Raw genomic sequence first — 23,474 nt, forward strand, 5'->3', positions numbered from 1 at the left:
GGGACCCAGGTTCAAATCCCCACTCTGCCGTGAAAGCTTGTTGGGTGACCAGGGGGCAAATCACTCACTCTCAGAATAGCCTACCTTGTAGAGTTGTTGTGGAGCGGACAATAACAATATCAGTTGCCATGGATCCCCATTAGGGAGAAAGACGTGGTATAAATTAATCAATTTTATCAAATTAATTAAATAAGATAATGATTAGGGGGTCAGGAAAGGTTGATGAACAAGAAGGAAAGAAGGAAGCAGGGAAAAGGAAATAGGGGTCACCAGCAAGAGGGAAAGAGAATTTAGTGTAGAGAGGAGGAACCAGGGGAAAATGAGGTGCCCCCTGCAAGTCCTTTCAGGTTCCCTGATTGTCAATATATCTAATTCTCAACTTGGCCCCATCTGTGGATACTTAAAACCCACAGATTGGAGCTATGAAAATAGATTATCTCAGGTTTGCAGAAAAATCTGAAATCTTGAGGGAAAAAATGGAGAGATGAGGTTAAAACTTCCCAAAATAATAGAAGCAGTGCTTGTATCTCTCAGAAATGAGACCTCAAGCACAACAATATTGCCAGTCTCCAAACCTTGGTTTCTGTCAGCAAAAGCAGAGGGGGGGGGGATTAAGGCCCTTTCCAGGGATTTTTTGACCTCCCAGTCTACCCCAGCTTCCCTCACTCCTGCCCTGGAGGATGGATTCATTGATGCCAGAGCCAGCACCAACCACCTTGCAACATGCTGCCATGTAATTAGTGCTAAGACTTGAAGTTACACCATTCACCTGGACCAGCAGCAGGGGCCACACCACACACTCACCTGAGAGACTTCCTGCTGAAAATCTTTTCCCTGGAGAGTCTGCCAGGGGGAGGGAAAGCTGAGAGCCATTGTGATGTGCACTGGTTTGTTTCAAACTAGGATGTGGAAGTCCCAGGTTCAGATCCCTACTCTGCCATGGAAGTTTTCTGGGTGAGGCTCTCTGACTGTCTAGTCTACCTCACAGGGTATTTGTGAGAATAACATGGAGGAAGGGATAATGATGTAAGCTGCTTTGGGTCCCCATTGGAGAGAAAGGTGGCATATAAATGAAGTAAAAAATAAAGCTAAAACTGGGGCGGGGCAGATAAAAGAAAGGTAAATTGGTGAGTGGAAAGGAGAGAAGGAGTCAGGGAAAGAGGAAGAGGATACAGGGACTGCTGGGAGCAGGGAAGAGGATTTGGGGGAAAAGAAGTGAGCCATCCCCACACTTCCTTGTGGGTTCCTTGCTTGTAACTATAATAATATGTACGTTTAATTAGAATTGTTTGAATTAGTGTCCATAGATCCACATAACAACAATTTAACTGTGCAAAAGAGAGTTTGGAGAGAGTTGCCTATGATTGTTCGAATGTTTGTTTTTATTCATTTGTTTATGCCCTTCCCCTTGAGACTCACCTGACATCTACACTATTTCCTTTTAGACGCCAGGGCAAAGGGTTTCTCAGGCTTTTAATTAAGGGGTTTATTTTTTAAATGTTGTTTTATAGCCTGTTTTTAGCCTGCAAAAATTGTAAGACTCCTTTTAAGCTGCTCTGTATCTTATGTTGTTTTATGCTCTGGCTATGTTTTTGAATGCTGGGTTTTAATAACTTTTATGATGCTTTTTAAAAAAATTAGGTTTTATTTTTGGTTCTCGTAGGTTGTGTAACCGTGGTCTTGGTATTTTCTTTCCTGACGTTTCGCCAGCAGCTGTGGCCGGCATCTTCAGAGGAGTAACACTGAAGGACAGTGTCTCTCAGTGTCAAGAGACACTGTCTTGACACTGAGAGACACTGTCCTTCAGTGTTACTCCTCTGAAGATGCCGGCCACAGCTGCTAGCGAAACGCCAGGAAAGAAAATACCAAGACCACGGTTACACAGCCCAGATAACCTATGAGAACCAATGAACTCTGACCGTGAAAGCCTTCGACAATATTTAGGTTTCATTTTGTTTCCTGGAGAGGTGTCATAGACATTTTCAAAATAAATATTTATAGAAGTTTTGTAAGGCTTTTAAGCATTTACTAGGTTTGACACAATTCTATGTTTCTCTGAAATATAGTGAATTTATATATGTCTTTCTAATGTAGATTGGATCTCTACATCATGGACTTGGTTGTGTAAGTATTTCCTTTCCTATTATCTGTGTTGTATAATTAGAATAGATTAAGGGCTAGCATTTTCTGGCATTTAAAAAGTAACCTGTTTTTATATTATATAAATCTGGTTTCTTGATGTAATATTTAAATGATAGAAGCTTTTGTTAAATGATCTAATGATGGTGGAAAGGGCTGTCAAGTCCCAGCCACCTTATAACAACCCTGTAGGGTTTTCAAGACAAGAGACGTTTAGAGGTTATTTGCCATTGGCTGCCTCCGTGTAACAGCCCTGGACTTCCTTTGTGGTCTCCCATCCCAGTACTAACCAAGGCTGACCCTATTTAGCTTCTGAGATCTGACAAGATTAGGCTAGCCTAGGACATCCAGGTCTGATCTAATAGGAGTAACTAATCCATTGCATAAAGAGTTGTACTTCCTCTCTGGCGAACAGCTTCATACAAATTGAGCACAGAGCTACAGTGAAATAGAAATAATTGTGTTAACAAACATAATTAAATTTTCAGGCGGTGTTTATAAACCTATCTTTTTATAAACCTGACATTTACCCCAAATTTCCCAGTTAGCTTTATTGCTGAATGAGAATTGGAACCCTGATTTTATCCACCCTCCTCCCTCCCCCAAAAAGAAGTAGTCCCATAAGGAATCATGGGAGGGAGACAATTTGAAATCTCATCCCAACCTGAAAATCATGCTCTCCAGTATATTCCATGGGAGGCTTGAGTTGGTTAGTTTCCTCTCCTTTTTCTTTAAGTGACTCTCAGCTATTTTCAGCCTTCCACATGGCTGGAGCCTCTTTAATCTTCCTAATGCTTTTTGTTCATAGGATCATAGAGTTGGAAGTTATGGCTATGTACTTCCTTGGTCCCCCACAGCGAAAGGAATTCTAGGAGGACATGGTCACTTCCCCCTAAGGTCCCCACCACCTTCACCCCATCTCCCAAATCTTGCCTGTTTGTTAATATTATTGACTGTGACCAAGCCCCTTGTAGCTTCCTCCGCCATTTGAAAAAGGAAGTTGTCAGCCAGGCAGGTCAGGAAATTGCATGACTCTGGATGCTTGGCAGAGTTTGTCTCCCAGCACACATCAGGGAAGCTGAAGTCAACCATGCCTACAAGGTCATGTTTCTTGGATACACTGTCAAGCTGCTCAAGAAGGGCAGCATTTACTTCCTCACTTTGGTAAGGCGGCATGTAGTAGACTCCAGCCACAATACTGTTTGTCCTTCCTTCCGTTATCCTCACCCAGATACTTTCCACTGGGCTGTCACCCACCTCCTGCAGTATTTCCTGACAAGCATACCCTCTGCTCACATGTGGTGCTACTTCACCTGCTCTTTGTTTTTTCTTGAACAACTCATATCCATCTACTACTACATTTCAGTCATGGGAATCATCCCATCAAGTCTCTGTAATGCCTGCTAAATCCTATCCCTCTGTCCTTGTCCTTGTTTTTATTTTTGGTTAATTTACAAGTCATAATTTGTTTGCATACCTAGGAAGTGCCACAGCAATAAAGTGACCCTGCCTTGCCTGTGTCATCTGGGTTTGCTGCTTTTGTTAACATGATAAGGGGCAGCCAGTTTGCTATTGGATATAAAAAGCTGTAGGGAGAGAGGACAATTTGGAAATCCCAACCCATTCCTAAAATATCCCCATCTTGCCATTTTCTCCCAGGGAACTGATCTCTGGAGATCAGTTGTAATTCCAAGAGATCTCCAGGCCCTACTTGGAGGTTTGCAACTCTAACTTCAAAAGGAAGGGCATATTAATAGCCCCTCTGTCTTCGTACTCATTTCTGTTTGAATATCTTTTACTGTTTTATGTGTGTATGGTTGAGGGGAAAGGCTATAGGTGAAGGCTTTTACATAGCAAATGCTGTTATATTGTTATGACTGACATGAATATTAATGTTGATAGCAAGTTCAGTAGAGTAGGATCTAGATCTCTGTATATTTTCTAATAGTCTTGTGAAATCTCATTGCTGTATTTGATTAAACAGAACATTACAATGCTTTAAGAGCAGTTCATGGTTTCCTGCTTGGTGAATGAAGTCCATCTACTTCAAACATTCTGCAATGAAGTTACATCTAGAAAACATTAACTCCCTCAGGGGCTAAAATTCAAGTTAAGCAAGAAATTTCACCTCTACTGCGTCCTGATTTTATACGTAAAATCCAGTAGCACCTAAAGACTAACAAAATTTCTGGCAGGGTATGAGCTTTCATGAGTCACAGCTCACTTCTTCAGATATGCTAAACTTTGGGAATGTCTGCTATTCTGAGGAAGTGAATACATTCTGTTCTTTGTATGAAGGAAATTTCAAATGACACCATGTTGCACCATTTACCACATGGTGGGTTATGCTGAGCAACTCATCAGGCTACTTGAAAAGTTTTCTTCATACCATCACAGATCTTTTAGTTATTTTTTGGCCATTTGCTGTTAGGAGAAAAAATTGCCTGACATGGTCATGTATGCAGTGACCCTGAATCAAAATGTTTTTATATATATATATATATATATATATATATATATATATATATATATATATATATATATATATATATATATATATATATATATATATATATATATATATATGTGTGTGTGTGTATACACACACACACACACATTTAAATATATTTGCTTATTGTTTTGCATTTAGAATGTGTTTTTAATACTTCAAATAATATGCATAAACTTCATTTCATCTTAGAAAAAGCTGTGGAAAACCAGTATTGACTCTGAAATGCAGAAATAAAGCCCCCACAGAATATATGGCACATTGAATTAATGCTATTAATTAATTAATGCTATACTGCTGCTCTTTGGTAAATGTCATGTCCTTATGTACATACTAAAAAAAAAAAAGCAGTCTGCTATTGGGAAGTTACAGATTGTAATAATATTGACCCAAATTCTTCATGAGCTAACTTCAAAACCAAAATATGGAAACAAAATACTTCAATGAAAGGATCCATGCAAGTGCATCATAGGATCCTTTCATTAAAGTCTTCCCTTTGCACAACTTTAGATTGTGTTCCTTTAATGAATGTTTACAAGGGGACTTCACCTTAAGTATTCTTTATTTATTGAGGTCAGCATTGTACTTTAATCATATTCTACAGGTTCTCTCTCTACCACATCGAAGACTTGTTTGCTACTGTAGACTGTTTGAAGTTCCAGATCCAAATAAGCCTCAGAAGCTTGGATTACACCAGCGAGAAATATTTTTATTTAATGATCTCCTTGTGGTAGGTATTTTATAGCCACATTTTATAGAATAAAGTTAATATTAATACAGAGGCCCCATTAAGTAAAAAGGCTTCCTTAAAAGCAATCATCAGAGCCAATCTAGAGGTACAAATCCTGCAGAAGCAGGCTGCTATGTCTTGTACTTTAATGTAGAATTGGCTGCTCCAATAGTTGCCGTGTACAGTTTTCCCATCTCTAATCCAGCTAGCCAAGTCTGCATGTACAGACCCCTTTCTATTAAAAAAAGCTAAAATCCTGATGATCCGCTGCTTGGGTTCCAAGGTTCATTCCCTTCCACACACACATCATTGTTCTCTCATAAAAAAAAACTGGTTAGCAAAAACTCCTCTGTACCCATAGCCTGAATGTTCCACATAAACTCCTTTGAAATTAGAATAAGTAAATGCTAGACTGTACCTTCTATCTTCTGTAAAATGGTACTCCTCTTCAACATTATTTTGCTTTTTAAACAAAGGAGAGAGGCTAAACTTTATCTTGATAGTCTTACTGGTATGTTCTGGCAACACAGCTGAAAGCTTTTGTGCTAAAAAGATTTCCTAATATGTCCATGTCATGTTTTGTTTGGCTTTTCCTCCTCTCCATTTTGTAGGTCAGATCACTAAAAAGAAAATTATAGCTGAGTCAGGATTTTTTATCCCAGTGCTATCTAAAGAACTTACAGCTCATTCCTGAGCCTTGCAGCGGCCAGGGACAATGTGGCCGAGGTGCCGCCACGGCATCTCCAAAGAGGTTTACCGAACACTGCAAGGCTAAAAAACCCTTTTTAAAAAAGCAAAAATGGGGGAAATAGCCCCATTGAAAACAGCGATGATGTGCCAAGAAAAACCTGGTGCAGCAACGCTGTTGCTGGAGGGGGCGTTCCCAGGCTGGAGGATCTTTGGAAGCTGACTGCAGTCAGCTCCGCCCCTGGGAATGCCCCCCCCCCCACGCCGGCGCCGCATTTCTCTTCTGGGATTTAGGTCCTGGAGAGGCTGGGGTGTCGGAGGAGCACCATGCAGCTTTGTGGTGCCCAGGCGCCGACAGAACTGCCCCTGCCGCCAGCGTGCCTCTTATTCCGTGATAAAAGGCTACTCACGCTGCCTCCACTTTCAGCCCAATCCTCAGGAATGGTCTGTTAGTGTCCTAAAATCCCAAAGGTAGCTCCTACAAGGGGTAATAACTCTGGTTTCCATACAGCAGAATATTTCTGTTCACTGAAGTCCACAGAGCTTTGACTTGTTCTGAAACAGGGAAGTAATATGACTTTGAATTAGAGGTAAATGCTTAAGGTAGACAAAATATGAATAACATTGCAGGTCTTGAGCTGTGGCCTGGTCTTTTCCAATTCTGTCATTATCAATATTGCAATGGTCTCTTGCTGTCTTAAACAGATTCACCCATTCCTCCCCAATATGCCCCCTTTGTCCACAACTCTCCCTCCAAGACTACCTGTGTGATCTCAACTCCTTCTCATTCTTCATTATCCCTCCTCCTCAATCCACCTCCTCTATGACTCCTTAGCCCTCTCCCAAAATGAAACTCAGCCTTCACGTGAAGCTGCCTTTATGCTTATCCATTCCCATTTCTTCCCTGGGCATCTCTCCCACTTCAAAATTTTAATGATATTTTGTTTGTGTTGCTTCATAGAATGTCATGTACATTGATGGTGGTATGTAATGTGTAGAAAAAAATAGGTAGAATTATTTGACTATTATTAAGGAAAACTTCCTTGGTTGTCTCCCATCTAAATACTAACCATGGCTGACCCTGCTTAGCTTCTGAGGTCTGACAAGATCAGGCTAGCCTGAGTTATCCAGGTCAGGGCATTTAATACATATCATAACATAAAAATGTTCATTGCTCATCAGACTTACCATAAATAATAGCATTAGTGTGGCTTTGTTTTTCCTTAAGTATTTTTGTTACTGTCAGCTAGAGAATGCCCATTTACTTTTATATCATGATAGGAGTGAACTTGGATTGCTGAGATGTCTGAAACTAGAGCTACTTTTTGCTACTTTCCCACAGCAGGGGATGACTGTACGCAAGATGATAGGAAGCTGTAGCCACCTTAAGTGTTCTTTCCACTTGTCTTTGTGCAGAGAAGTGAATGTAGACTATTAACCCACCATACCAGTCTCCCTCTTCCCAAAATCATACCCCTCACATCTGCATTAGGTAGAAGTAAAAACATATTTAAAAAATCACAGAACTGCACACAATGTAAAGTTCTCTTCTCTTCTCTGATGGGAACCTCTATGTGGGAAAACAGGAGAGACCATGAGACAACCAAGCAGAGCAGGGGAACCATGATGACCCAATAGGCTGGGAAACGGCAGTGTTAACAGGCTGCTTCATTTCTTTATATTTAAGAGTTTGGAGAGCGTAACCAAGCAATTTAAAACTAAGGAGAAGTCCACATTTAGTTAGAAAATGGAGTGCCTTTTGCCACCCTATTTGTTATTATGTTTGCGTGGTATTCTAGGTAGAATTTTTTTGCAGTGTTTATTGGGATGTTGAGAGTTCTGTGTATTTGAATTAGTGAAAGTGTGTGTGCGTGTCTCTGTGTTAACATACTATTCAGAGAACATCTATACTTTGCATCTGTTGAAATACTTAGGTCACCAAGATCTTCCAGAAGAAAAAGAATTCGGTCACCTACAGTTTTCGTCAGTCGTTTTCCCTCTATGGAATGCAGGTCCTCCTTTTTGAGAATCAATGTAAGTCTGTTTTGAACCTATCATATGATGTTATGAGTTGGGGAAGAACTGTTCCCCATTGGGGGGTTTTTAAATCTAGTTATAGTCTAACATTTGAGATCCTTGAGGTTGTCCATGGTGGTTTGAATTACAAGTGTAATTCTTAATTTGGAGAAGATAGTCTACATTACAGGTTTCCAGGCAAGTGTCAGTTGGGGTCAGTGAAAAGGAATCCTGTATGTTTGGGGAGGGAAAGAGTGGAATAAAACTGTAGATGTGAACTCCTCATTGAGGTGTACTGGCTTGAGATCTGAACCAGGTGAGTAAATTCCACATCTCCCATGATACAATGAAGTGCCCACGGGGAACATTTTGCCCCACAGGCATGTAATCCAAACCTCACATTTTCATATTTATAAAACTAATTTTGTTTACCTGTTCATTCATTCTAAAGTGTCTAGAAGCAGAGTTGGGTTGTCATTCATGGCATTAAAAATAAAAGATGTACCCTTTTCTGATTGAAAATTTGTGAACTGCAGTGGGAATCAAACTGTATTCCATGAGAGTTGTTATTTCTGATAGCGCTGAAGACTGGAACATGTACACATCCAAGATATCTAGGGGAAAGTGGAGTTTGGCTAGTGATGCTTGTATTCCTTCAGATTCTTATCCCGTCAGCAGTTTCCTAAAAGAAGTGCGGGGCCATTATTTTAGCCGAAGGCAGCAAGCCACAAATACACCATCCAGCGTATCTGCATGATGCAGCTGTCAGGTTCAACTTGTTCTCAAGGAATGGAATTCATAAACCTTCTGAGGACTGTGTCAATTAAAGCAAAGGCAGCGAAAATATTGTTTGGATGTTGGCAAGGTGGTAGAAATGATTGGCATTGCCGAGGGGATGATAAAGTTAAAATATATTTTGGGATCAAGTAAGGTGTAGGAAAGGAAATAAAGTATTTATCTCCAGCATATACATAGGTCACAAGGGAATGGCTAAATAGATACTTCCACATTTCCTAGAATAACTCTTCATTTTAAACACATGGCTGTTGACAGCTTCTTTTCACTGGAGGCTCAGTAACAATGAAAATATATTTTTTAGCCCCTCGTCAATCCAAATCTAACTTTTAAAAGACTTCTATTTATTATCCCTTCCTGAGCATTGAGCTAAGGGGATGTTTGGAAATTCAGCTGTATATCTACTGCATTTGTATAAAACCAGTGTTTCTTTTTTTTCCTTTCATCATATTGATGGAAAGTTGAGTTAATTTATCTGATCATACAAAAACACATGAGAATTGTTTATATTCCCACTCCTGTTTCTTCTCAGTCATTATTGCTAAATATATGTATAACAGGAAAAGCACTGGGGTTGTTTCATTTGTTACATTTACAGAGTATTATTTCCTAACAGCTGGTTGTGTATAAACGCAGTTAACCTTATTGGTTAAGTGAAATAATATTAATTACTTTTCAGTATGTAGACTGGGTTGCAAAGTGCTGTGTGGTCCTGAAACTTTTCCATGCTTCTTTTGGAGGTAATCCCCCTCACAAGCCCTTTGAAAGTCAGGGCCTCTCTAGGGCAGACTCCAAGAAGTCTGGGAAGGAAAAATTGGGGGCTCCCCTATACTCACAGTACAATTCTAAGAACACTTTCACTGGGAATAAGTTCCATTGAATAGCCCTTAGTAGCAGTCTGAATAGACTTGTTTAGGATTGCTTTCTCATCCATGCAAAAGTGCTTACTGCATTTAGGCCTTTCTGATCTTGGCCCTGAATCTGAATTTTTCTTGGGAATTGACTGACTCTATGTCAGAACCTGCAGAGCTACCGTCCATTTCTTAAACATGTTTTCAGCCATTATGACCTCATTATTTCCTTTGCCTCTGCCTTCACAGAAAGGTGAATATGCCAAATTTTGTTTTGAGTTGTGCTGGCTTTTGACATGCAGCAACAGCTTAGGGGTGCATATCTTTATAAACTGAACTCTGTATTTGTTCACAATACATTTTGAAACATCTTGACCTTGGAGAGACTGAAGGCAGATATTGTTCTTATTTGGATGGCGCCACTTGAATGACTGGTGTGAAGGGATTTGTTGATTTGTGTATTGTGTTGACCTAGCTTGCCGTACTAGGAAGTCCTAGAATTCTGCCTCTTATCGAGAGCAGTTTTACTTTCCAGTTTGACTCTTGGCAGCAGCCACTTTATTTCAAAGTTTTCTCCTTTTGTGGGTATAACAAAGATATCACTTGCTTATGTACTTTCTGTGTGGCCTTCTCTTCATGCTGTTTAACATTCTAGCAGCTAGAAAAATAAAATATTTTAGTTTTAGCTTTTTGGGGAGTATCTTGATATAAAACTACCCAAACTAGAATATTGAATAAATGTTTGAACTGGTAAGGTTTCTGAATTTTTTAGAAGCCCTTAGTATTGAGCCATGGTGACCTTCTTTAGATCAATAAGGTCACAATGTTAAGTAGATTTTCCCGACCTTTTAAGGAGAGCCAGTGTGGTGTAGTGGTTAAGAGTGGTGGGCTCTGATTGGAGAACCAGGTTTCCCATTCCTCCACATGAAGCCTGTTGGGTGACCTTGGGCTAGTCAACAGTTCTCTCCGAACTCTCTCAGCCTCACCTGCCTCACAAGGTGCCTGTTGTGGGGAGAGGAAGGGAAGGAGTTTGTAAGCTGGTTTGGTTCTCCTTAAAAGGTAGAGAAAATTAGCATATGAAGACCAACTCTTCTTCTTCTAGTGGAAACTGGCTTTGTGATTTACTGTGAAAATGATTTTTTTTTCTTAGCTTACTTTCAAGTGGTACAGAAAACTGCTGGTTTTTGTTTTTTGGGTTTTTGTGTGTGTGCATAATGTCAAGCTTTCCCTGTTTAGGGATATTAAACATCTACATTTAAAAAAAAAACTTACATGGCAGAGAGTTACCAGCTGTCGGAGAGTTCTTGTTGGAGCTGTTACCACTTGGTAGAGACTTCCAGATGTTCAGCTGCTAGTGCTCAAGAATGCAAATGCAGTTTGATTTGTTACAGCTATTTCATCCTTCATTATCACTGGGTTTTAATTAAATGCCTTGACAATAATCATTGTTACTCCCAACATATAAAGCAACTTTAGATGCATGGAATAATGAAATCTGCTTTACTGCGTGAATTGTAGGGTAGCTAACATTACATAACATATAGGGTCCTGAAGACAAAGGATACTGTGCTACCCTGTTTACAAGTATATTTTTCTTAAATATAAACAGTAAAATTGAAACTATTGGGATTGCCTTTCTAGGCCTAAACTACACATTACAACATTTCATGCATTGTGTCCGGGTTCCCTGATATGATTGTGTTAAAGCAGTCAAACAGTACCAGGGAGTTCCTTGCTGCAAACTTATTTCCCAAATTTGCAGGTCCCTAATTCAGATTGTAAGGAGCCCCATGGTGCAGAGTGGTAAACTGCAGTACTGCAGTCCAAGCTCTGCTCACAACCTGAGTTCAGTCCCGATGGAAGTTGGTTTCAGGTAGCCGGCTCAAGGTTGACTCAGCCTTCCATCCGAGGTTGATAAAATGAGTACCCAACTTGCTGGGGGTAAAGGGAAGATGACTGGGGAAGGCACTGGCAAACCACCCTGTAAACAAAGTCTGCCTAGTAAACATCGGGATGTGACATCACCCCATGGGTCAGGAATGACCCAGTGCTTGCACAGGGGACCTTTACCTAATTCAGATTAGGAATATGGCACAGGGGAAGGAAGGGGTTTCTGCGATCTCCCATGCCATTTTCCTGATTCAAAATAGCCCAGAGGACACCATTTGCCTATTGAGGCAATAAATAAATGTGTTATGATGCTTTTCTTATTCAGTTCTTTATCTTTCTCAGAACTGAAATTCCTGTTGCTAACTGGGTGAGAAATCAAACCCACAGTTCATTAATTTTTATTAGATTTAAATTTTTAAGAGTTCTTTATTTGCTGTCAAGTGTCTTTTTTATTTTTATTGTTCATGGTCAGTCAAGAATTAGAAGTAATGATCACATTAAGCTTAAACACTTGTATACTATATATTTGTGTTGGTGCACAGTTATCTTGCAAACAAGTTCTATCGTTTCTGAGCCAACCAGTAAGGCACTATAAACTGGAAGTCAATGTGTGATCCAAAGTTGTTTTTCAGCAGATGGAGGGAGTCCATTTGAAAGCAGAAAGGCACTTTAGGGGCCATTCCTATGTATAATTGTATTAGAAATGTTAAGGTTTAATTTTGTAGTCACCTCTGAATGAATGTTCAATGAATAAATGTTTTCAAGGGGAAAAAAGCAGTATAAATGTGAAAATGAGAGCCTTTAACCGAGGTGATTTTTTTCGTATTTAGAAAATGTAGGGGGGAAATTGAGGAGGAACCTTCACAATTTTTACTACCTTCTAGATTATCCAAATGGCATTCGGCTCACATCAGCTGTTCCAGGAGCAGATATAAAAGTTCTGATAAATTTCAATGCACCGAATCCTCAGGATAGAAAAAAATTTACAGATGATCTAAGGGAATCAATTGCAGAGGTGCAAGAAATGGAAAAGCACAGAATAGAGTGTAAGTACGAAGGAACTTATAGTAGAGTGCTTAAATATTAATTGTGGTAGGTAAATATTGTATGGCAAAAAAATAAGTTTCTTTTTTTAAATAGTTAAACTCTCACCTGAAAAGCAGGGCCACATTGGAAATGGAAAAAAATGACACAGCTTTGTCTTCAGTCTTCAGCAACTCCATTTTCCACATATTTGTCAACCTTAATGAAGTAAACTGATCAATGGCCCTTCGTCTGTCTCCTCTCCCTTTTTTGGGGGGGTAAATTATAAGGGATGCTCCAAAAGCTGGTATAAATATAAGAATATATCCTACCTGGCATGTTTGTTGGTGTTCTGTACTATAAATAATGATTTCATAAAGGTTTTTTTTTCTTGGCAGCTGGTAGCATGGTCAGTGTCATTCCCAAGGTTTTTTTTAAATGTCTGTTACTTTGGTGTCTATTTTAACTACACATTAATCTTTTTGTTGTCATTCAGTTTAGAAAAGCATCTCAAGATGAGTGGTTTGAGTGGTAGTGGAGATAAAATTGCTGTTCTAAATAACCAGAGTATATTACTAGGCGCTGACACATTGCATGTTCCTCTGCGGGAGCATGCATGTTGGCCCAAGGGCATCCATGTCACTCCATGGACTCTGACTTTGTTTTCAAGTGTTATATCTGACTGTGACTATGTGCATAAGTGGGATGCTCACCTCTAGCCTGGCAGAAGGATTTGCTCTGATAATCAGCCCTCATTGGTCTGAGTACCAGTTTAAAAAATACAAAAGCAGTTCATTTTTGTTTACTAACCACCAGACCTTAAGAAATCCATACATTAATGTGTTGCAAGTGTAAGAGTAGGGTTGCCACTGGCGGGAGGTTTTAGGGGTGGTGCCTTAGGAGGGCGGGGTTTGGGGAGGGGAGGGACTTCAATGCCAAGGAATCCAATTGCCAAAGCGGCCATTTTCTCCAGGTGAACTGATCTCTATTAGCTGGAGATCAGTTGTAATAGGAGATCTCTGGCTAGTACCTGGAGGTTGGCAACCGTATGTAAAAGCCAGGAGGACAGGAATCCTAAATAACCGCTCAAAAAGATACTGCTTTATACTCAGTAGGTATTAACAGTACACTTGTATTCTTTTTCAGCTGAGCTAGAAAAGCAGAAAGGTGTCGTGCGACCGAGTATGTCTCAGTGTTCTAGCCTGAAAAAAGAGTCCGGCAACGGAACGTTGAACCGAGCCTGCCTTGATGACAGCTATGCCACAGGGGAGGGACTGAAGAGGAGTGCACTCAGTAGCTCCCTTAGAGATCTCTCTGAAGCAGGTAGGTTTCATATTTCTTCATTGTTAAATGAATAAAGACAGTGAGGTTTAATACAGACACATTAAAATACTAATCTGGGAATATGACAACCTAAAAATTTAAAGTTGGAGTGTTAAATGTGTGGTTTTCTTAATGTGGTTTTTTTGTCGTCCCCCCCTTTTTTCAAAAAATACATTTGAAAACATTAAACTGTTGTAGCTTTCTATATATACTTTTAAAGGAGAAAGAAGACAGAGGAAACTTGTAAGTTCATGCTAGGTACAATGCTAGGAGTAATTTGCTTAGTTTTGCTTCCTTTCTTCATTGTTTTCTTCTGTTACGTTATTGTCATTAGGAGAAAACCCATCAAAATCATTGTGTACTGGCTGCTTTCTGTGCATTTTATGTTTATGTGTATCCATGTAGTATACTGATGAATGAAATTGAGTGAAGCCCTGCTAAATTCTTATCTAGAAAAACATAAATCATAGTGTGTGACTGATGCTACTTTATTATATTGTTCACAATATAGAATCTAGATTTTGCTGAAACTGTGGCATACGTATACTGCTGTTGGCCTCATCATGTGAAAAGTATTTTGGCAAAGTAGTAATTTCACCTCTATATTTGGCCTAAAATTTTAACTTACCTGGATGGTGGGGGAAGTTTAAAATACTATATTGAAAATTATAGTTGTTGTATACTGGCTTTGAAATGTATGCATTCTAAATTACCAAGCACTACATTTCACCTGTATATGCAGAACTTAGACATGTGGCCTCTGCTATTATTATGGGAAACCAATGCCCTGGTGTATTTCAAATATCAAACAAATAAACTTCAGCTATGTGCGCAGAATATTAGGGCACTGTTGATTCCTGCTATTGCTGGTATTGTTGCTCTGTTTGTAACACCATGCACACCATGCTGAATTATACTTTAACAACCACTAGCAAATTGATCAAAGTTTTATCTACCTTTTATTCTTCTGACTTCTGTATAAACTGAAGTGTAGCTATCTCTTTAAAGTATAGTGGTTCCTTTAATGCCAGTATGAGATTTAATGTAGCAGTAAAAAGGAGCTTTTAACTCTGTTATAGTAATCTATTTGTAAATCTGCATATGCAGTATGTGTAATTATATGCATGTGTCTTTCTGTGCATCTAAAGTTACACATACACCTTTATTTTTACCAAACTGGTTTACTTTCTGTTTAGCTAATCATATTTTTTGTTATTTTTTTAATCCATTTGCTCTAGGGGGCAATTCAGTGACTACTTTTAATTGGTTAATTCTTTGCATGGGACAACACCTGTGTAAATTTTTTACTGAATCAACCTTCTAATTTAGGGTTTTTATTAAAAATTTGCATTTGAATAGGTATTGGATGAGGCCTCAGTCATCATTATTAAGCTTCATGTAAGAATGGGTTCATTCTATTGTTTTGTTTTTCCTTTTTCATTGAGAATGGCAGCATTCATTTTTAGAAACAGGAATTTCACTAATGTACCTTTGACTTGACTTGATTCCCAATTAACAGTTTTCATCCTTCTAGGAGCTTTGCATTCCCTTATTTCAGACATTATCATGTAGCTGAATTCATTTGGAGGTTTTGTTACACTTACACGAAATGAATTCTTCACAATCATTAAAACATTTCATGTGTCAGCAACACACCTTCTGTTGACATATTCACTGCTGACAATTATTTCTATAGTGGAATGTAGGTATCAGGCTGAAGGGTTTAAGCAATCAATGTGTTAAACCCCACTAAACTTAATTTTAATATTTAATTTAGTTTATAATTCTGGAGAGTGTCTGTTTAGACTTGTGCAGTGCAGTTTAAAACAATACACATTTGCAGACTGATTTTAATTAGTAAAATACAGATAGATCTTCCCAATTGATAATTATAGAAACAGAGTCAAGTCTGACATTCTTTGGTTTTTGTAGTTTGGCTTTTGGAATTATTTCCATAGGGGTTCAAAAACATATGAAATCGTTCTAATAGAAAGTGTCATCTATACAATTTTGAGAGATAAAACACCTTCTATGATGAAAAAATGCTGTGGAAATGATACAAGGGTGATAAATACTTCAAAAACATTAGGATAGATCCAGACTACATTTTCTATTAACGGAAGGGGGCAAATTCTGCCAATTTCCCCCTTCCCACTGCAGATGCCCGATTTGCCCCTTGTGCTTTTTCTGGGGGTTCTTGTTCCCCAGGGTCATTGGGTAACATTTTGAGCTGCAGCAGGATGGGAAGGCAGGAAAAATTCTGTTACACTGGCAGAAGTTCCCCCCGTTAAGAGAACGTTTAGTCTAGTGTGGGTATCTTCCATTTATGGGATCTAAGAAAAATGTGAGAATAATTCAGGCTACAGCAATCTGTGGTCACAAAGATCATGGATCTTTCTGGTGTTCCCCTCTCCCCAGCAGTCCTTTCTGACCCTAGGAAGATTGATTCCTAGAGTCACGTGTCCTGCATGAACTAATAGCCACATGGATTTGCCGGGGAGGGAGGCTGCACTGAGGATGCCTTCTCCTCCTCTTCCTGTCATTGTAGCTCTGATGACATTGGCCTTCCTATCTGCCTCCCAACTCCATCCCTGTCCAAGTGGTGTGGTTGTCCAGCCAACCCAAGTCATCACCTTTCCCAGGGTTCGGGGAGATTGTTACAAAGATGTATGTCCACAAGTACCTTCCACTGAAAGATTGATTGAACCAGTCCAGTATCTTCTAGCCTAACATTTTTCATTTTATAGGAATTATTCCAAAAGTTATATACCAAGGATTCAAGATATTATGAATGAATTTATTATAATAAAGGCAAATTCCAAAAGTTCTTGGTTAACACAGTACCCTCATTTTACCATTAAAAAAAATCAGGAAGATTACTATCAGGTTAAAGCCAAAGGGGCAGTGTTCTGCTATGGAATATAGGGTGATAACATAGGTTCATTATATATTATCAAATATCCAAATAGGGTTAAGTGAACAGGTCTCATTATATATTACAGGGGTGTCAAACATGCGGCCCGCAGGCCGGATCCGGCCCCCGGAGGGCTTTTAACCGGCCCCCGGAGCCGAGGAACCTAGTCCCCATTTTCCCCCTCCCCATGCCTTTTCTGGGCTTCCTGGGGCCCATGCACGGCCAGGGAGGGAGTGGGGAAGGTTTCTGCCCAGTCACGCTGAGGCCTTCCCGTGGTCGTGCTGGGCTGTGGTCCCGCTGACGTGGCCGGGGGTAGGGAGCAGGCCTTCCCACGGTTGCTCAGGCCCGCGGGTGCGGCCGGGGGTGGGGCGCAGGCCTTTCCGCGGTCGCACAGGTTCGCTGGCCCGTTGCCACGGCCAGGGGTGGGGCACAGGCTGTCCTGCGGTTGCGCTGGGCCGCTAGTGCGTCTGTGTGTGTGTGTGGGAGGCTTTTTTCTTTTCTTTTTTTCTGTCCCCCTCTCTCCCCTTTTCTTTCTTTTGATCATTCGTTCTCTGTCTTTTTTTCTTTCTCTCCCCTCCCTCTTTCTTTCTCTTTCTTTCTTTCTTTCTCCCCCTCTTCCTTTCCCTCTCACTTTCCCTCCCTCCGTCCCTCCCTCCGTCCCTCTTTCTTTCTTTCTTTCTTTCTTTCTTTCTTTCTTTCTTTCTTTCTTTCTTTCTTTCTTTCTTTCTTTCTTTCTTTCTTTCTTTTTCTTTCTTTCTTTCTTTCTTTCTTTCTTTCTTTCTTTCTTTTTCTTTCTTTCTTTCTTTCTTTCTTTCTCCCCTTCTTTCTTTCTCTCCCTCCCGCCTTTATTTATTTGTTTATTTATTTATGTGCGCATGGCCCAGCCCAACCAAGTGACATTTATGTCATATCTGGCCCTCCTAACAAATGAGTTCGACACCCCTGATATATTATGTCTCATACAGATGTATGGTAAAAATTTAATATGACTTAACAAAAAAGATTTTCATTAGTATCCTAATTCAAGTTTGATTCCCCGCCACCCCCAAGTTGTGGCTAAAACCAGATGTCCTTCTCATCAATATAACAAAAGATTTTTCATTTTCAGTTTGAAGGTTAAAGGAATATGTAGTGCGTTCTTATGTTTATATACTGGTTTAAATTTCTTTTGTATGTAAGCTGTTAAGGCCACCGAAGTTTCTTCTGATGTCTTGGCTGCACTGAGAAGGGAGAAGGGGGTGGTCTCTTGTCCCTCTCCTGTCATTGCTGCTCTGCTGGCAGAAGAGGCACAAAGGGCAGTGTTGTTTCTTTGCCCTGACACCCCCCAAATGAAGACACAAGACACCAAGCATGTGTTCAACTAGTTCGTCTGTTTAACTGTATTCAACTTACATAAATAGCTGATCTACGTCAACGCTTATTTCAATAAACTGATGAATTTGAAGGCAGGCTATGCTCAGCATCTGCATGGAATCCATTCTGTACAGATCCACCCTGTCTCCAAACTCAGCCAGTATTTCCGGCAGCCTTGCATATCACCACCTGCATATCCGTATGTGCAGAGAGCTGCCCAGCTTCTGCCCAGCCTGCCACATTTGCCTCAAATGCCAGTGCTGCTTGGTATGACTTCAGAGTTTTAATTGCCAAACCACAGGCCTTTAAGGCCACCAAAAATTGCTGGACATATTCAACTGGTAAAGGCCACTGCGGCCCCAGACCTACCTATCTTCTGAAGCTTACAAATTCTTGTACCTGCCTTACATAAGCTGCCCTTGTGCTTGGAGCCTGGGATAATGTCAATGCTCTTTGGGCCTCAACTGCCCAAGCCACTACAGGCTCTCGGGCATTGGAGAGGTTTGCTCTCTGCCCCAAGCACCATCTCCCGGAAGCGCTGCTCCTGGAAAAAAGACAGTGTGTCCACTATGCCATTATCAAGACCAGGCACATGCTGCATCTTAAAAAGAATATTAAACTGCAGGCACAGCAGCACTAATTCCCTGGCTAAATGCATCACCCTCGGGCTGCGCAATGACTGGCCATTGATAACCTGCATCATGGCAGCATTGTCATACCAGAAAAGGACCTCAGAATTCCTCATTGCACCGCCCCACAAAGAGATTGCCACCTCTATCTGAAAAAGTTCTAAAAACATCAAATCGCGCAGCAAACATTTCTGCTGCCAACTAGGAAGCCATCTCTGCACACATCAATGGCCCAGAAAATATATCCCAATCCATGCCCCCCCCCCCCAGCAGCGTCCAATTGGACCTGGAAATCCTGACCATCTAGGTGGGCTTGCCTCTAAAAAGAAACTCGGTTGAAGCTTTGTAAGAAATCCTGCCAACAATAAACAGGATCTAATCTATTGGGCTCCGGCCACAACTTAAGGGCTGTAAACTGAATTGCACTGGGAGCCTTTTCCAGGACCTCCCCTGGAATCTCCACCTCTCTGGCCATTTAAACTACGGCCTGCTCTGCGTCTCAGGCATGGCCCCCAGTTACATGCATGGCAAAATGTGCACGCCTTTTAGTGCATTTGCCTGGGCTGTTAAAAGTTGCAGCACAGCCTCCTACCTGTAATGTATCACCAGACACTTTAAAAATCAGAGGCCCACTGGGAGTGCATTGGCCCCATACACTGTGACCAGAGCTGCTGGTTCTCCCTATCCCAAGCCAGCTCTAGATCCAGTGCAGCCCACAACCAAAGTTTTTATTGTACTTAACCAAGCCAGCCCTGCTTATTCAGCATACGCCATATGGATGATGTCTTAAGTATGTAAATAATGCCTGGTCCTTTTCAAGCTGAACTTGGATGACAACAGCTATGTCGATATTATAGCCACCCAACCAATTCTCCCATGTCCTCTCAGCTGGATGCTTCTTACTATGCTTTGGATGTTTCTGAATACTCCCACAATACATTAGGATATATTTAAAATACTGTAACAGTCCATCATTTCTGGGGTTATTTGCTTAGTTTAGCTAGATAGTTTGGTTAGATTTATTTTCAGTGGTTGTTAATGGTTTTTAAAAGATAAATGCACCTTTGTAATTGATGTTGGTACTTCAGTAACTTACCCAGATCACTTGTGCAGCATGGAAGAGGTTTTGGCTTGCTATCAAGTTGTAGGTACTTTGACAATCTCATTATCAGGACTTTCTTGTGTATTACTTTTTCCATCTGCAAAACAAAATGTTTGCTCATCTCACAGGGAAGCTGGGAAACACTGAAACATATGCCAATTACATAACTTATGTTGTAGTGTTAAAAGGGCATGATGACTGTGCTGCAAGTTCAAATGTTCTTTTTCATCACGTTGAGAAAAAATTCAGTTCTCTAGGGCAGCACAACAGTCTTACTTTTCTCTAAAAAGACATTTACTTCTAAATGTTATGTGAAAGTAGACAAAACTTCCCGACATATGCCATTTCACTTGTTACGAAATCTCCCCTTCACTGTCTACCCATGTCTACCCTTGCAGCCCCTCCCACCCAATTGTATTTCTGAAAGATTATTCATATTCAAACTAAAGATCACATCCACATAATCCTACTCAGCAGTCCTGAATATTCATTCTCTTTGTCCTGCCCCTTCTTCTTTAACTAATCTAGTGGAAGAGACTCGAGTGCTAAAATCCACGGGTTAGGGGGCGCAAATTACTTGCCTTGCCCCGGGTGCTGACAACCCACGCTACGCCACTGCTGCACATTACAGTGTCTATGGGTTGGCCTTGTGCCCACCCCAAAACCTATCATGCAGATGTGATCCAGGAAATTCGCAGGTGTATGGGGGCCTAATTTGGAGGCAGGATATAAACTACTCCACCCCATTTCCTTGATTTGAAAAGGCCCCGGGAGCCACTTATTTTAGAAAGATGTATGTTTCACTGACAGGGCAAATAGTGGTTCCCCTGGGACCATTTCATGTCAGCAAAGGAGAGGATTAAGTCCCCTCTCCCTGTGGTCTTTATCGGACCTTCAAAATGTGAAGGGCTGGCTTGAGGTGGGTGGGATAGAAACAATTCAGGTTTTTTTATTACTTTTCTCGAGTTCGTTTGATTTTTTTCTTTGAAATGCTTTGAAATGAGTATAAGGTTTTACTCACTCAAAATGTGTAGCATTCACTTGTTCCAATGAAAACTTGAGAAATTTGGGGAACATTGAAAAAAGTCCTTTAAAACATTTTTTCTTTCAACATTTGTGGAATGCTTCTGAAGATATTTACTCAAAATTTATAGCATGAAAGTCTGAAGACTAGGTTATTTCCCCCCCATTTTTCCAGCTGAAAAACTGGGAAATTTTAGTGAGCTCTGAATAAAATCTTATGAATGAATGGTCTTTGGAAAGAGTGAAATATGCTAAGATAGCATGGGTGTAGCAGTTTGCAACACTCTCTTTAGTATTGGTTATATTTGCAATATTACTTGCAGAAAACTAAGGCATTTATATTTAAATTCCATAAATATACCAATTAATGCAGTTATATGATGCATTTTATTTTGCTAAGGCAACACGTTAGCTTAGGTTTTATAGGAAAGTAAATATTGCAGTTTCCCCCCAAAATTTCCATTTTTGTTTCTTTTAACTGGATATTTTTCAATTCAGTTTTTCAGTTCAATTCAGTTGCTTCAACATTTTTACATCTTTAGGCCCCGTACACCTGAGTGTCTGAAGTTTCAATAGATAACTTTCAGTGCACATCTGCTTGATAGGACCTGAGGCGGACCTCTAAACAGTGTAGCATGCAGTTAGCTCTCCCCCCCCCCCCCATACTTGTCAGCTTTGTTGGTTTTCTCCTTACTCTTGGGGTTTGCCTGTAAGATTACAGGCAATGCCTACAATAGAATAACCTTTAAAGTAACACACCTCACTTATTTCAGTAACATATTTTTAATAAGCTGAAAGATCTAAACTAGGGTTAGGGAAACAGACTCAAAAGTTTCTTTTCCACTTAACCTTAGTGTTGATGTGTTTCTCTTCCATTGAATATCAAGTGAATCTGGTACTACCTGCTTTCTCTCTTTAGATGCAAAATAAACCCACAATATGATATAAAAAGGTATAAAATGCCATAGAAATGCTAACATGGCTGCACTAGGAATACTTAGGACTCTGAACTAGACCTGAATATCTATAACCAAAATGTTGCTGTTACCTTGAATAAGCAATTCCAAATATATGGTTCAGTATTTATTATGATTATTCTTTCTACCTTTATCCCACCTTTCCTCCAGGGAGCTCAAGGCAGTGCACGTGATCATTCTTCTCCCCGTTTTTTTTTCCCTGACTGCAGTCATATTAGCTGTATTAGGCTATGTTTATGCTACTGGCCTAAGGTCACTGAAGGAGCTCCACAGTGAACAGGGATCTGAGCCTGGTTTCCTTAGTCCTAGTCCAGCACTCCATCCACTGCATCACGTTAGCTGACTGAATAGCCCTATTGTTATTTTGGGCTTATTAAGCCTCTGCTCTGATGTTAGAGCAAAGAGAGTAAAGTGCGCAGACAGAATGTTGCAGGAATGTCCTAAAGAAGGTCTGGGAATGTGCAGTTCTCCTATTTCCAAAGTCCATCTCATGGCAGTGAGTTCCACAAACCCTCTACTCATTGTGTGAAGAAGTCATGATAGAAAAAGTATTAAGAGAACTGAAATTTATGCTGTTGACAAATATTACTGACAGTTCTGAAAGATGTGGTAGTCATATATGCTAGTAAGAGCTGGGATTAAAGATGGCCGCACCTAATCAATTCTGTACATGCCCGATTCCCACAATTTCCCCATTCAACAGCAGCTCCTTATTCTAGATCAGACACTGTTTGGGAGGATCTTCTTACTTTCAGGACCCGATTTGCACATTCCAGGGTAGTTCAAAGTGATTGAACAAGCATTTTCGTTGACAATTTTGTCTTAAGTTAGTGTCAGAAATGGAACCAAATCAAGAGAGTGGAAATGTGAGTGGATCTGAACCAGGGATGAACCCAGTTTTTTACCCATTAAATTCCATGGGAGTACTATCCAGTTGCTTCATAAATGCTAACCTAGTCTCCCTTATAACGCAGGTGCCAGAAATAAATAGCCAGTAGTTGCTGGTGCAGAACAAGGGCTCTAGGGCTGACCCTTCTCATGTAAGTGCAAGTTCTTCAAGAATTGTACATTATCAAATCATCGCTTGCTAAATTTTTCCAGAAGACAAGATTCAGTGAAAATAGGCTATGAATTAATTAATTGCCTTATAACGATGCTTAGCATTTGAGGTGCTTTTGAGTGTTCATTTGTCATAGTTTGCCGTGTAATCCCTAAAAGTACCCTGTAAGACAAGTCAGTATTACTATCACAGGACAGGTATTATAGCTTGGGAGGCAAGTAACTTAGGCTAAATGGCCTGCCTAAAACTACTTAGTGAACTGGAGACTTTCTTTCATGGTTCAGCCACTACACTAGCTCTCTATTACAAAGTGTTTCTTGGCAATCTCTAGAATTCATATTTTACAGTGAGAGGGAAATGTGATAAAAGAAATTTAAAGTAAAATATGCTGCACAAAACAGTTGTTCAGTTTTACAAGAATATGTGCATTTATACCATGGCAGATAATGATTT

General features: G+C 40.2%; 1 protein-coding gene across 10 annotated transcripts in view; it reads left to right on the forward strand.

Moving 5' to 3' along the window:
- IQSEC1 (IQ motif and Sec7 domain ArfGEF 1) overlaps positions 1-23,474 on the forward strand; it is a 414,894-nt gene that overhangs the window by 385,128 nt on the left and 6,292 nt on the right. For 9 of the 10 annotated variants that reach the window (XM_056861538.1, XM_056861610.1, XM_056861569.1 and 6 more), the window contains 5 exons: positions 2,095-2,124; positions 5,253-5,378; positions 8,000-8,099; positions 12,502-12,663; positions 13,787-13,963. In XM_056861538.1, coding sequence (XP_056717516.1) covers positions 2,095-2,124; positions 5,253-5,378; positions 8,000-8,099; positions 12,502-12,663; positions 13,787-13,963 — 595 coding nt within the window. Of the gene's footprint in view, positions 1-2,094; positions 2,125-5,252; positions 5,379-7,999; positions 8,100-12,501; positions 12,664-13,786; positions 13,964-22,935; positions 23,002-23,474 lie in introns of all 10 variants that reach the window. The other variant, XR_008933803.1, reaches the window with a different exon arrangement.

The sequence above is a fragment of the Euleptes europaea genome, chromosome 1 (genome assembly GCF_029931775.1).
Source record: "Euleptes europaea isolate rEulEur1 chromosome 1, rEulEur1.hap1, whole genome shotgun sequence".
In the NCBI taxonomy this organism is placed as follows: Eukaryota; Metazoa; Chordata; class Lepidosauria; order Squamata; family Sphaerodactylidae; genus Euleptes; species Euleptes europaea.